This window comes from Bombina bombina, chromosome 1 (assembly GCF_027579735.1).
Source record: "Bombina bombina isolate aBomBom1 chromosome 1, aBomBom1.pri, whole genome shotgun sequence".
Taxonomy (NCBI): domain Eukaryota; kingdom Metazoa; phylum Chordata; class Amphibia; order Anura; family Bombinatoridae; genus Bombina; species Bombina bombina.
Genome location: NC_069499.1, coordinates 309,624,210 through 309,639,311, shown reverse-complemented (window position 1 = coordinate 309,639,311; position 15,102 = coordinate 309,624,210). Strand labels below are relative to the sequence as shown.

General features: G+C 40.8%; 1 protein-coding gene across 1 annotated transcript in view; it reads left to right on the top strand.

Annotated features, from left to right (window-relative positions):
• EPB41L5 (erythrocyte membrane protein band 4.1 like 5) overlaps window positions 1–15,102 on the top strand; it is a 405,052-nt gene that overhangs the window by 367,248 nt on the left and 22,702 nt on the right. Inside the window, exons 24-25 of the mRNA XM_053712169.1 lie at window positions 351–428; window positions 1,642–1,686. Coding sequence (XP_053568144.1) covers window positions 351–428; window positions 1,642–1,686 — 123 coding nt within the window. The remainder of the gene's footprint in view (window positions 1–350; window positions 429–1,641; window positions 1,687–15,102) is intronic.

The window sequence follows — 15,102 nt, the reverse complement described above, 5'->3', positions numbered from 1 at the left end:
GTTTAGAGGTTGTAAACAAAAGGGACTTTATATCATGAATGGCAACTGCAGGCACAATTTATTCACTACAACATCACTGTAGCAAGGTACTCATTGGCTTCTTGAATATTTAAAGTTCTGAAACGCACCAGCCTTCAGAGTTTTTAGGCCCAAATTAAATATCTAGGGAGAACTTGTTTTACTAAAGTTTTAAGAGGTTATTTGAGGTAACATAACACAATTCTTATGTATATTTGTATGTGTTTTACAGATATATGAATTAATCTTTGCTGGAACTTTGTTTTTGTTTTGTTTGTTTTTTTAAGCTGATTTTACTTTGTCTAAGTTTATATTCTTTGGTTTTGGTGCAGTCTGCAACTGAAGACCTTGATAATCTTCTAGCATCACTTACTGAAAACCTAATTGATTTCACAGACAGCCCTCCACCGGTAACGTATAATTTTAGTTACATTTCTAGAAAAAAAAATAAGATTATTTGTATTTCTTTCATAAAATGATGATGGTCCACAGTCCTCCATAACATATGGGATATATTTCCTGCCACAAAGAGGATGCCAAGAACCCATACAAAAGCTTTAAAACACTCGCATCTCTCTCTTTTTGGCCTCGTAGTAGTTGGTTGAGACTAGTTATTGTTCCATATACTTAATTATGGATTACAAATTACAAATTTGGAGCTCAAACCTATGTGAGACCCTAGCGAGTATCATTTACAAAGAAGACAGATAAGATTCTGCACAACAGCTGTATGATACAGGGACATAGGAATACCTTATGTGCACAGTATTTCCCTAATGGGACTTTAGCTGTAACTGCCCTCAGATGTCGCAGGGAATGCTTATTGCAATGTGCGGTTCTGCAGAGGAGAATATAGTGTAGAGGGCTCTCTACCAGGTTTTCTTTGTAATAGTTTCTTATATAGAGTGTCATTGCATACTTTATTATAAGTAACAATATGGAACAAAATTACTCTGCCCCCACTTATATTGCTTTAGAGGAGTCAGTTTCTGATATCACTTTAGCTACATGTTTTTTTGCAAATCTGTTCCAGTATAAAAGCAACCAAATCTTAGAATTGTGTGCCTCAGATTTTGCATGCAAACAAGCCGCAACCACCTTCTCAGAGGGAAGTTTGCCCAATTTTTGTCACTCAGGGGAATTCTACTGATTTTACTTCTGACTTAAAAAACAGCATGCATAAAATTGCGACAGATTGTCACCAATCCCCAAACCAAATAAACATAAATCTGGGGATTTATGTTACAGAGCTCTGACTCTGCAGACGCAAACATTTCTAGTCCTGAGCAGGAAGTATCAGATGAATGGGAGCCTGTTCCTGATCCTAAATATGACAATGCCTTTAGATTTAAGGTGGAGCATATCCGCAACTTATTGCAGTTCTAATGACACCTCTACAGACCATGTTTTGCCTTTCCTACCTTTCTTTTGCTATTCTCTACTCGGTTATACGAGTAATTAAGAGAGAGATGGGAGGTGGGAGGGTTTTAATGCTCTTTTATGGGTTCATGACCTCCTCCTAGTGGTGGGAAATATATCCCATATGTTATGGAGGACTGTGGACCATCATCATTCCGAAAGAAAATAATTTATCAAGTAAACATAAATTTTGTTTTATTTTAGCAGGAGGTCACTCACCCAAGAGTCACTCCACGGTGGATTGTACCTGTAAGTGAATACGTCAACCTTCTCTATGCTTTTTTCCTCTTATTTTTCTTCCTCTTAAGACAACTTTAACTACAATTCACTAAACTGACAGATGAGCAATTTGGCCATTTTCGAGTGAGATCAACTCCATAGCATTTACCTTGCTTAAGTTCCACTTTGGTTTCTTATCAACATTGCATGTATCATTATGACCATATCATTCTCTAAGCTAAGACTGAGGAGTAAATTCAATAAGACAACCATATCCTGATGTTGAAGATAAAAATGTGTGGGCTACCTTTTTCCAATGGTGTCCTTGGCATGCAGTCCATCCTGTATGTAAGATTGTCCAAAGGGCTTTCTCCCAGAGGACTGTGGCCTTGCTCTTGGGCTGACAGTCTGTCTGTGGGAAAAGCTTTGTAGGGCCAATGTTCTTTGCTTAGACCAGTAATGTGCTAGTTATTCAAATTCTACTGTAGCTGTGGAATTTTAGGTTGCCCCATGTTTGGTGAGGTCACATTCATGTGCACACACTTAGAGGGTGTGCCAGGTATGTGTTACAGACAAGTGTCCCTAGCTACAGATCCAGCTTTTTTTCCGTAGTAATGCATTGTTGCAATTAAGCTAAACTAAAGAGAAGCAATCTGGAGACATATGGTTGAAGTAAAAGGTGTCTCCTAAACGACTTTGTGGATGATAGACAATATTTCTGTCTTAAGACACGGTGAGCCCACAGAATCATCAATTACTGTTGGGAATATCACTCCTGGCCAGCAGGAGGAGGCAAAGAGCCCCACAGCAAAGCTGTTAAGTATCACTTCCCTTCCCACAACCCCCAGTCATTCTCTTTGCCTTCAGTGCAAATCTTCTATCAAGATTTTTTTATTTTGGAAGCCTGAGAAAGCTTGCTCTGACCTTCCCTGACAATCTGGGTTTAGCTGTATTCCACGTTAGTCTCTTCAGGAGGGCTGTGGTAGCTTTTAAGCAGTTGGGAACTTGTGGGGTCGGCATTTTCCTAATAGACTGCTGCCCTGCAACAGAATACCAGAGTAGGCTTACTCTGTTTATTCTTTTATCCGAAGGTCTCAGTGAGGAGTGGCTTCCTCTCATACCAAGTGAGATGTCTCCCTCTCGGACATACAAGGGTGCAGGTAAGTGCCATTTAATTTCATGGGAGAAAGAACTCTGTATCTCATTTATTTATTATATTGTTAAGTGCCAAAGTCTATAACAAAAAGAGTGCTTTACCCCTGCAATTGTTTAGAAAAAAAATCTCCCTGAATAATACAAGAATGATTTTTAACCATTCATACTTTATCTTTATTGGTTTAAGTATTCAATCATACACGTTTAAAAACACTTAAACTCTAGATATCAATATATAGCATAGATGTGTGAATAATACCTCTGAGAATCATGTATCTATATGTGAAACATTATACTTGGTTTGTATAATATCAAGCAGTCAGATACAAACATTTATCTTTTGTAGCCGGCTATTAATACATTCAAAAATAATTCTGTAACAAGAGGACCTGTTAATATGTGGAATGTCAGGTTATGAGATTAAAGCTAACTTTAGCATAGCTGCTCAATGTAATAGATTCTGTCTGCTTGAACTCTATCAATATATAGCATAGGTATATGAATAATACCACTGAGAGTCATGTATTTAAATATGAAACCTTGTAGTTTGTATAATATCAAGCAGTTAGATACAAACAATATTTTTTGCAGCCGGCTATTAATAAATTCAGAAATAATGCTGTAACAAGAGGACCAGTTAATATGTGGGATGTCGGATTGCGAGATTAAAGCTAATAAGATAATACTCTATCTGTAATTTTAAGTCCTTAAAGTTAAATGTTGCACAGTTATTCAGTGTAATAGATTCTGTCTGCTTAAGCCCCTTCTATAGCGGGGGCTAGTTTAACGTTTAACTGACTTGTTTCACTAACATAGCAACGTCTGATCTCAGAATATAACACACATTTACAAGCTATTGGCAATCAACAGTTATCATAGAGAGTAAGTGGTTAAAAAATGAGAGTACGAACTCTCTGAAACCAGACCCCTGACACGTGTTTCGCTCACGCTTCCTTAGAGGGGTTTGAAAACCAACTTTTTTTTCCATAATAGGGACCTTGCGGTCTGTATAGAGATGTTGTGATGTCACGGGGGGCTCTTCTCCTGTCGCAGAGTGCTCCTTTACTTGGCGCCTTTTTACTCGGGAAGTTAAAGCTTCTGTGTCTCGCTCCCTCATTAGGATCGTTTGTGAGTCGCTCCGGTGGTAGTGAGGATCAGGTGGGCACCACAGCTTAGCGCTGTGGTGTAGAGGGTGCAGAGATTGTATAAAATCTGTGAAATTTGCCAATAAGGGTTTTTTTGGGTATTTCCTTACTGCTGTCTGTTGCTTTTTCTCAATCGAGAGCCTTAAAGAGAGAGTACCACTTTGAAAATATATTAAAAGAAAGACATTTTTTAAATTTAAAAAGATTTTGTGTTTTTTATCGCAAGATGGACTTAGAGCCTATGCCGGTTACAGAGTGTAAACTTTGCTTGAATGCACAAGTTGAACGCCCTTTGCCTTTTTGTGGTTCTTGTATTGAAAGAACTTTAATATACAAAAACTGACTGTTTGATTCTGAGCCACCATTCTCTCATGTGGATGATGTTCAGGCAATGCCAAAGCCTCCTCCACAATTGTCCCAAACTGTTTTATTGTCACATACAGTGCCCTGCGGTCCTCTAAAGCTCCGGATGGAGTGTTTTGAAGGCTGAAATTGTGGCCAAGGTATCCTCTGTAGTTCCTCTGTAGTATCTGAGGTGCTAGTGGCCATCCCCATGCTGCAGGGGAGACGCAAAAGGAAAATTATTGAATCGGATAGCAAGGTATTAGATCCTGTTCAGGCTAACCAGGTTGCTCCTTCCCATAAGTTGGAAGAGGAGGATACTTCGGTAGCCTCTGAGGGTGAAATCTCAGATTCGGATAGTATAATTCCTCCTTCTGATGCTGAAGTGGTTTCCTTCAGATTCAAGCTTGAACACCTTTGTGTTTTGTTAAAGAAGGTTTTAACTATCTTGGACGGCTCTGATACGCCTATCGTTGTCAACCCTAAAAAAATCTAGTAAATTTAATGGATTCTTTGATGTTCCCTCTCCTGGGGAGGTGTTTCCAGTGCCAGACCGTGCCACGTTGATTATTTCCCGGGAATGGGAGAGACCAGGAATACCATTTTGCCCCTCCCCTGTCTTTAGGAAGATGTTTCTGGTAGCCGACTCCATCAAGGAGTCGTGGCAGACGGTTCCAAAGGTGGAAGGTGCGATTTCCACTTTGGCTAAGAGAACTACTATCCCTGTTGAGGATAATTGCTCTTTCAAGGATCCTATGGATAAAAAGCTAGAGGCCCTTTTAAAGAAGATGTATACTCATCAGAGGTTACAATGGCATCCGGCGGTGTGCATTGCTATAGTAATCAGTGCGGCAGCCTATTGGTTTGACACCTTGACTGAATCCCTTCAGGCTGAAACTCCTTTGGAAGAGATTCTGGATAGGATAAAAACTCTAAAGCTAGCTAATTCCTTTATCACTGATGCTTCTTTGCAGGTTATTAAGTTGGGGGCCAAAATATCTGGAAATAGAATGATTTAGATATATATCAAAGCGCCAACCGTAGAAGGCAGGGTCTAAATACACTAAAAATTACTTCACAAATGTGTTTCAGTGTTTTAGTTACAACACCATTGAAAGAATTCTAGATGGTTAACTTTCCATCAATGTAAGTGTGTCTTGTTATACAATGAGACCAGTATTAATGGAACCCGATATTGTACTTAAACAGCATAAACAACATTTATTAAAAAGTGACAAACAATTGGTTAAAAAATCACAATCCTCAGGATCTTAAAAACAAATCTCTGTTTGGAAGTTAAAAACAATCTTAATGTCCCTCATGGATCCATGTTAACAGTCTAATAATTATTCCAACCATTCATTGGAGTTGATACATTCAATTTTGGAGCTTTAAAAGCTTCTGACGGTCTGTTAAAAACTCATAAAATAAAATACACTAGTTGGGATAGTCAGTATACCACAAACAATACCTTTTACAGGTTATGGGTGGCAAACAGAATACGGTAATTTCTCCGGATTAACTAAATGAAATCACCCTAAACCGGACCTAGATACATGTGCAGCAGAACATAATATAACACAAAATAACAAATTCTAAAACCTTGTGATCTTCTAGTGTCTCCTTAAAGAATCAAGTGACTCCTAAAAATAATATATATAAATGCTCATGTGTCTCCTAAAACATTACACAATGTACAACCTGCTTTGGAAATTCTTCCAAAAACGTGATAAAAAGAATGTTTTTCAAAAAATGTTTAAAAAGAACAAAAACATCTGATGTGGTGAAAAATGTGGGGGAAAAAAATAGAAAAATAGAAAAAATAAATCAAAAAATAAATCAAAAAATATTGCAGTAAAAAACAGTCTAGTGGTTGATCCTCAGTTCAGTGCTTATCCATAAAAAACGTGTATGATAATTATGATATAAAATATGATATTGTATTTTACTCTAATTCTCCTATATTTATACAGTTCCTACTATAGGAGTCAGTGTGGTCCCAGTGTTACTTATAACCCCATATCAATATATCTGACTCCTATAGTAGGAACTTTATAAATATAGGAGAATTAGAGTAAAATACAATATTAAAAGACAAGGAGGTTCTTAAGAAGCACTTCCGGTATCATAGAAAGGTCATAAGAAACAGGGTATTTAAATCCCCTGTCAGATAGAGAAAACCAGTCTTGAGAAAGGTCATTATTCGACCGAAACGCGTTGGCTGGTAAGGTTTTATTTCATATTATTCAACAAATTGTAGCAATCTACACTATCATATATTTTTTCGGCAGAGGGACCGTGAGCTAGCAAGCAGAGGGACAAAAGCTTGAAAAGGCTGAGGGACCGCACGCTTGAGGGCAAAGGGACCCAGGGTGTCTTGAAAATCTTGTACACATAGGACCAGGGACCGTGAGCTAGCAAGCAGAGGGACAAAAGCTTGAAAAGTCTGAGGGACCGCACGCTTGAGAGCAGAGAGACCCAGGGTGTCTTGAAAATCTTGCACACATAGGACCGTGAGGATACTTGAAATTATTTTTTTGATTGTAAATTGTTTGATTTTCCCACCGCACTGACTCGTCCTGAATTGGATTAGTCTGACACTTTACAGGTCTATAGGTTTTTATATCATATTTTATATCATAATTATCATACACGTTTTTTATGGATAAGCACTGAACTGAGGATCAACCACTAGACTGTTTTTTACTGCAATATTTTTTGATTTATTTTTTCTATTTTTATATATTTTTTTCCCACATTTTTCACCACATCACATGTTTTTGTTCTTTTTAAACGTTTTTTGAAAAACATTCTTTTTATCACGTTTTTGGAAGAATTTCCAAAGCAGGTTGTACATTGTGTAATGTTTTAGGAGACACATGAGCATTTATATATATTATTTTTAGGAGTCACTTGATTCTTTAAGGAGACACTAGAAGATCACAGGGTTTTAGAATTTGTTATTTTGTGTTATATTATGTTCTGCTGCACATGTATCTAGGTCCGGTTTAGGGTGATTTCATTTAGTTAATCCGGAGAAATTACCGTATTCTGTTTGCCACCCATAACCTGTAAAAGGTATTGTTTGTGGTATACTGACTATCCCAACTAGTGTATTTTATTTTATGAGTTTTTAACAGACAGTCAGAAGCTTTTAAAGCTCCAAAATTGAATGTTTCAGCTCCAATGAATGGTTGGAATAATTATTAGACTGTTAACATGGATCCATGAGGGACATTAAGATTGTTTTTAACTTCCAAACAGAGATTTGTTTTTAAGATCCTGAGGATTGTGATTTTTTAACCAATTGTTTGTCACTTTTTAATAAATGTTGTTTATGCTGTTTAAGTACAATATCGGGTTCCATTAATACTGGTCTCATTGTATAACAAGACACACTTACATTGATGGAAAGTTAACCATCTAGAATTCTTTCAATGGTGTTGTAACTAAAACACTGAAACACATTTGTGAAGTAATTTTTAGTGTATTTAGACCCTGCCTTCTACGGTTGGCGCTTTGATATATATCTAAATCATTCTATTTCCATATCTTGACCACTAGGGGTCAATCTATCTGAGCTAAGGGTCATTTTCAGCAGGCGCTTGGTGAATTGGTCTAAGGCCAAAATATCTGGCTTTGCAATCTTAGAGCGTAGAGCGCTATGGCTTAAATCTTGGTCTGCTGATGTTTCTTCTAAATCTAAGCTTTTGGCAATCCCTTACAAGGGAAAGACCTTGATTGGATCGGCTTTGGCAGAAATTATTTCTGATATCATGGGTGGTAAAGGATACTTTCTGCCTCAAGACAAGAAGAACAAAATGAAGGGACGTCAGATTAATTTTCGTTCCTTTCGTAACTTCAGAGGTAAGTCTTCCCCTGCCTCTACCAAACAGGAACAATCCAAGACCTCTTGGAAGCCTGGTCAGTCTTGGAACAAGGGGAAGCAATCCAAGAAACCTACAGCTGAATCCAAGTCAGCATGAAGGGTTTGCCCCCGATCCGGGATCGGATCAAGTGGGGGGCAGACTTTCTCAGTTAGCGCAAGCTTGGGAACAAGATGTCCCAGACCCGTGGGCAGTGGACATAGTTTCCCAGGGGTACAAATTAGAGTTCAAAACTTTTCCTCCCTGGGGCAGGTTCCACCTCTCAAGATCATCTGTAGACCAGATAAAAAGAGAGGCATTCTTGAAATCCGTACAGGACCTTTCTCTCTTGGGGGTGATAGTGCCTGTTCCAAGTCAGGAACAGGGTCTAGGGTTTTACTCAAAGCTGTTTGTGGTTCCCAAAAAAGAGGTGACTTTCAGGCCAATTCTAGACCTAAAGTTACTAAACAAATTTCTCAGAGTACCGTCCTTCAAGATGGAGATTATCCGCTCCGTTCTGCCTCTGATTCAAGAGGATCAATTCATTCACACGTGCCCATTCACAGGGACCATCACAAATATCTGAGGTTTGCCTATCTAGACAAACACTTTCAATTTGTAGCGCTCCCATTCGGCCTCGCCACAGCTCCCAGAGTCTTCTCAAAGGTTCTGGGAGCTCTTTTGGCAGTAATTAGGGCCCGAGGAATTGCAGTGGCACCTTATCTGGACGACATTCTGGTTCAGGCGCCATCTTTGCAACTAGCGGAATCTCATACAAAGATCTTGTTGGCATTTCTTCGTTTCCACGGTTGGAAGGTCAACCTGGAGAAAAGTTCTCTTGTTCCGGCTACAAGAGTGATCTTCTTAGGAACCATTATAGATTATCAATGAAAATATTTCTGACGGAGGTCAGAAGAGCCAAGATTCTGTCCGCTTGTCTGTCCCTACAGTCGGCAGCTCGACCATCAGTGGCCCAATGCATGGAGGTAATCGGGTTGATGGTGGCTTCTATGCACATAGTTCAGTTTGCTCGGTTCCATTTGAGACCTCTGCAGCTATGCATGCTCACTCAGTGGAACGGGGATTATACAGATCTATCTCAGAGAATAGTTTTGGATCAACCTACATGGGACTCCTTATCGTGGTGGCTGTCCCAAGAACATCTGTCCCAGGGGACGTGTTTTCAGAGACCCTCTTGGGTAATTGTGACCACGGATGCCAACTTGCTGGGTTGGGGAGCAATCTGGGACTCGTTGAAGGTGCAGGGGCTTTGGTCTCAGGAGGAATCTGCTCTCCCCATAAACATTCTGGAGTTGAGAGCGATCTTCTATCCCTTGATGGAGTGGCCTCAGGTGGCCCTTGCTTGGTCCATCAGGTTCAAAACGGACAACATAACCTCAGTGGCCTACATCAACCACCAAGGAGGAACGCGGAGTTCCTTAGCCATGAAGGTGGTGACATAGATCATCCAGTGGGCAGAGGCTCACAATTGTTGTCTATTTGCCATCCACATTTCAGGAGTGGACAATTGGGAAGCCGACTTCCTGAGCAGACAGACTTTTCATCCCGGAGAGTGGGAGCTCCATCTGGAAGTGTGATCCAGGTTTACAACCAAATAGGGATTACCAGAATTGGATCTGATGGCTTCTCGTCAGAACACCAAACTCCCAAAGTACGGCTCAAGGTCGAGAGATCCTCAACCTTATCTAATAGATGCTCTGGCAGTTCCTTGGAACTTCAGGTTGGCATATCTCTTTCCTCCGTGTGTGCTCCTTTTGCGAGTCATCGCTTTCATCAAGCAGGAGAGAGCATCAGTGATTCTAATAGCTCCTGCGTGGCCTCGCAGGATCTGGTATGCAGATGTAGTAGAGATGTCGTCTCTGCCTACGTGGAGACTACCTCTGAGGAAGGACCTTCTGCTTCAGGGTCCCTTCCTTCATCCAAATCTCGCTTCTCTGAAACTGACTGCTTGGAGATTGAACGCTTGATTTTTAGCCAAGTGTGGCTTGTCAGAATCCTTCATTGAGACCTTGATTCAGGCTTGTAAGACTGTCACTAGGAAGTTTACCATAAGATATGGCATAAATATCTTTATTGGTGTGAGTCTAAAGAATATTCTTGGAGTAAGGTCAGGATACCTAGGATATTATCTTTTCTCCAGTTCGAGAAGGGGTTATCTGTCAGTACCCTTAAAGGTGAGATTTCAGCTTTATCCATTCTGCTGTACAAGCGTCTGGCGGACGTGCCGGATATACAATCCTTTTGCCAGGCCCTGGTCAGAATCAGGCCTGTATTTAAATCAGTTGCTCCTCCTTGGAGCCTTAATCTTGTTCTTAAAGTTTTACAACAGGCTCCGTTTGAGCCTATGCATTCCATGGATATTAAGTTATTATCTTGGAAGGTTTAGTTTCTTACTGCTATTTATTTTGCTTGGAGGGTTTCTGAACTCTCAGCATTGCAGTGTGATTCTCCTTCTCTCATATTTCATGCAAATAAGGCAGTTCTTTGTACCACGTTTGGTTTTCTTCCTAAAGTTGTTTCGGACAGAAATATTAATCAGGAAATTGTGGTTCCTTCTCTCTGTCGTAATCCTCCTCCTCATAAGGAATGTTTGTTGCACAACTTAGACGTTGTACGGGCTCTTATATTCTATCTGCAATTCTATCTTCTTCTGCATTGTTTGTTTGCTTTTCTGTGAAAAGCAAAGGCCAGAAAGCTACTGCTTCTTCTTTCTCCCTGGTTGAGAAGTGTTATTCGTATGGCTTATGAGACTGCTGGACGGCAGCCTCCTGAGAGAATAACAGCTTACTCCACTAGGGCGTCGTCTTCTTCTTGGGCCTTCAAGAATGAGGCCTCAGTGGAACAGATATGTAAGGCTGTGACTTGGTCTTCTTTGCACACTTTTTCTAAATTTTATAAATTTGATACCTTTGCCTCGGCTTAGGCTTCTTTTGGGAGAAAGGTTCTGCAAGCAGTGGTGCCTTCTGTTTAGGTTACCTGTCTTGCCCTCCCTAATCATCTGTGTCCTTTAGCTTGGGTATTGATTCCCAACAGTAATGATTCCGTGGGCTCACTGTGTCTTAAGAAAGAAAACAAAATTTATGCTTACCTGAAACATTTATTTATTTCTTGACACGGTGAGTCCACTGCCCTCCCTGTTTTCAGACAGTTGTTTTATATAAACCTCAGGCACCTCTGCACCTTGTGTTATTTCCTTTCTCTCCTTTTCCTTCGGTCGAATGACTGGGGGTTGTGGGAAGAGAAGTGATACTTAACAGCTTTGCTGTGGTGCTCTTTGCCTCCTCCTGCTGGCCAGGAGTGATATTCCCAACAGTAATTGATGATTCTGTGGACTCACTGTGTCAAGAAATAAATAAATTTATCAGGTAAGCATAAATTTGTTTTTTGTAAAGTTGGGATTTAATATAGTGTCACCCAAGAACTTGAGGGGGAGGGTGTTTCTGGAGTTCTCTTTACAGATTATTCTGGAATTCTGATCTTTTTTCAGGCTCTCTGATGATCAATTCCTTGATAAATAAGATTTGATAGACTTATGTTATGGTTTTGTGATGCTTACTTGGATATATTGTATTTTGCTTCTAAAATAATAGACGTTACATTTTAAGGTTCCATTGATTTCAGGCTTAATCCCTGGACTGGTGGTAAAACTGTATCCTGGGAGGCATTCCTTTTTCTTGTGGCATCTTGACTAATGTACATATTATGAAAGACATCATAGATAATACAAGCTTTCCAGGATTAAAAATAAAGCTATGGCTAGTCTTACTTAGGACAGTGCTCCTTTATTTTAGTGGAACTACACAGAAGCTGGAAGGCTAAGTCAAAGTCCTCCATAAAAGCATAGAACAAGTCATATTAAAGGGACACTGAACCCAAATTTTTTCTTTCGGGATTCAGATAGAGCATGAAATTTTAAGCAACTTTCTAATTTACTCCTATTAAATTTTCTTCATTCTCTTGGTATCTTTATTTGAAATGCAAGAATGTAAGTTTAGATGCCGGCCCATTTTTGGTGAACAACCTGGGTTGTTCTTGCTGATTGGTGGATAAATTCATCCACCAATAAAAAAGTGCTGTCCAAAGTCTGAACCAAGCTTAGATGCCCTCTTTTTCAAATAAAGATAGCAAGAGAACGAATTAAAATTAATGGGAATAAATTAAAAAGTTGCTTAAATTGCATGCTCTATCTGAATCGCAAAAGAAAAAAAAAATTGGGTTCAGTGTCCCTTTAAGACTAAGGGCTATTTGATTTTGGCGTTGAACTTTCTCTGAACCCTTGATAAACAATACTTTTCATCTTAATGGGAGGAGAGTCCACTGCTTCATTCATTACTTGTGGGAATTAAGAACCTGGCCACCAGGAGGAGGCAGACACCCCAGCCAAAGGCTTAAATACCTCCCCCCACTCCCCTCATCCCCATGTTATTCTTTGCCTTTCGTCACAGGAGGTTGGCAGAGAAGTGTCGGAAGATTTAAGATAGTCTCTTATGGAGGGTTGTACTCTTCGAAATGGGACTGGAGGTTTAAGAAGAGCCTCTCAGTTAGAGCATGGGCGAAAGTTAGAGTCCTGAGATGCAGGCAGAGTCTTTCTGCGAAACCATCCCTACTCAGTTTAACAGCTCCATTAGCAATCAGCGTTGACAAGTTTTGCTGCTTGCTTTTCTTCTCTCTAGTCCATGTCAGGAGTGATGCTATTACACTGCTACACTTGAAGGGCTGTGTTCCTGTTCCATGACATTGATTCTGGTAAGATCGTTTAATTTATATATATATATTTGATAATGCAAGAAGACAGGGTCACAGTGTGGCTCCTTTTATCCTTATAGAATCTAGGATAACACCCTCGGAAGGGGGCTGTGTAACAGGGGGGGGATATTATTATGCATAATATTGTTTGTGTTTTTCTACTACATTTGTGGGAGATGAGGCTCCGTCAGTATGGAACACAGTTCATTAGCGAGAGATTGAGGCAGGCTTTTTTGGTGCGTCCTTTCGAATGCAGGGGCGGTCCTGCATGGCACTCCATGTGACCGGTTGTGGCCTCTGCAACTTCCTCTTTCTCGACCTGCGTTCAAAGGAGACGAAAGCTGTTTCTTGTAGTCCGGGTCATAGGAGGTGGTGAGTGCCCCTGCCATTGGGATATAAAGGTGCCATTTATTTTTTGATCAAGTCCGTAATAAAGATGCAAGCTATGGAGGACTCTGATATGTTAGAGGATACTCCCTCTTTATCCAAACCCATTAACTGTGTATATTATGAGGAAGTTCCAGTCGAACCGCTTACGCAACTCTGTTCCACAGTATTGCTATTTCCAAAAAGAATAAGGTATTTAGTACGACTGAGCCATCCACCTCTGAGGACTCCCCGCCCCACGAGGTGCGTTCCTTGCAATCATCTCCGATTACACAAGCAGTTCCCCAGTGCCTTACTTATTTTCCATGCTGAGGAGGACAACTCAGACTTATAGGAGGATGTCACTTCTAGGTCGGAATCGGCTACATCTAAGCCTCCATCCGAAGAGCCAGATTTCAAATTTAAGATGGAGCATTTGCGCTTTCTGCTGAAAGAGGTGCTTGCTACGTTGAAGGTTCCATAACTGAAACTACCGGAGGAACCTTCGATCCCTAATCTAGATAGGGTTTATGAGGACAGGGTAGTGCCCCAGGCCTTCCCGGTTCCAGTCAAAATGGCTAACATTATTAAGAATGAATGGGAGATACTTGGTTCGTCCTTTTCCCCCTCTTCTTTTAAAAAGCTTTTCCCCGTTCCGGACACGCAGCTTGAACTGTGGGGAACTGTCCATAAGGTGGATGGTGCTATCTCCATTCTTGCTAAGAGGACGAGTATTCTGCTAGAGGATAGCTCCTCTTTCAAGGAACCCATAGATAAAAAGATGGAGTCCATGCTGCGGAAGATGTTCCAACTCACAGGGTTCATTTTTCAGCCACTGCAGCAGTCGCTGCAGTGGCTGGTGCGGCTACCTACTGGTGTGACGCTCTATCAGCTATGGTCGAGGTGGAGACTCCTCTCAATGAAATTCTAGAATGAATCAAGGCCTTAAGAGTGGCACATTCGTTGATTTGTGATGCTAACATGCAGATTATTCGCCTGAATGCCAAGACGTCAGGTTTTTCTGTTTTAGCCCACAGGGCTTTGTTACTAAAGTCGTGGTCTGCGGATATGACTTCTAAGTCTCACTTGTTTGGCCCGGGCCTGGATTTTATCATATCTACGGTCACGGGTGGCAAGGGTTCCTTCTTGGCTCAGGATAAGAAGGCTAAACCTAAGTGATCTACTTTTCGTCCCTTTCGTGCGGACAAGTCTCAGCGCCAGCAGCCTGCTGCAAAGTCGGAGCAATCCAAAGGATCTTGGAAGCCAGCTAACGCTTGGAACAAGTCCAAGCAGAATAAGAAACCCACCGAATCAAAGTTGGCATGAAGGGGCGGCCCCCAGTCAGTGTTCGGATCATGTAGGGGGCAGACTATCTCTTTTTGCGGAGGCCTGGAGAAGAGACGTTATAGACCCTTGGGTTCTGGAGGTCATATCCCAGGGTTACAGGATAGGTTTCAAGCCTTATCCGCCCAGAGGCAGATTCCTCCTGTCAAACTATCTATCTTCAAGACCAGAAAAGAGAGACGCCTTCCTGGGGTGTGTGAGGGATCCGTCCAATTCTAGACCTAAAGGCCCTAAACAAATTTTTGTCAGTTCCGTCATTCAAGATGAAGACGATCAGGTCAATTTTGCCCTTGATTCAAGAGGGGCAATTCATGACGACTATAGACCTGAAGGACGCTTACCTTCACGGTCCAATCCACAAGGATCACTTCAGGTTTCTAAGATTCACCTTCTTGGACCAGCACTTCCAGTTTGTGGCTCTTCCGTTTGGTCTGGCAACTGCCCCAAGAGTCTTCACAAAG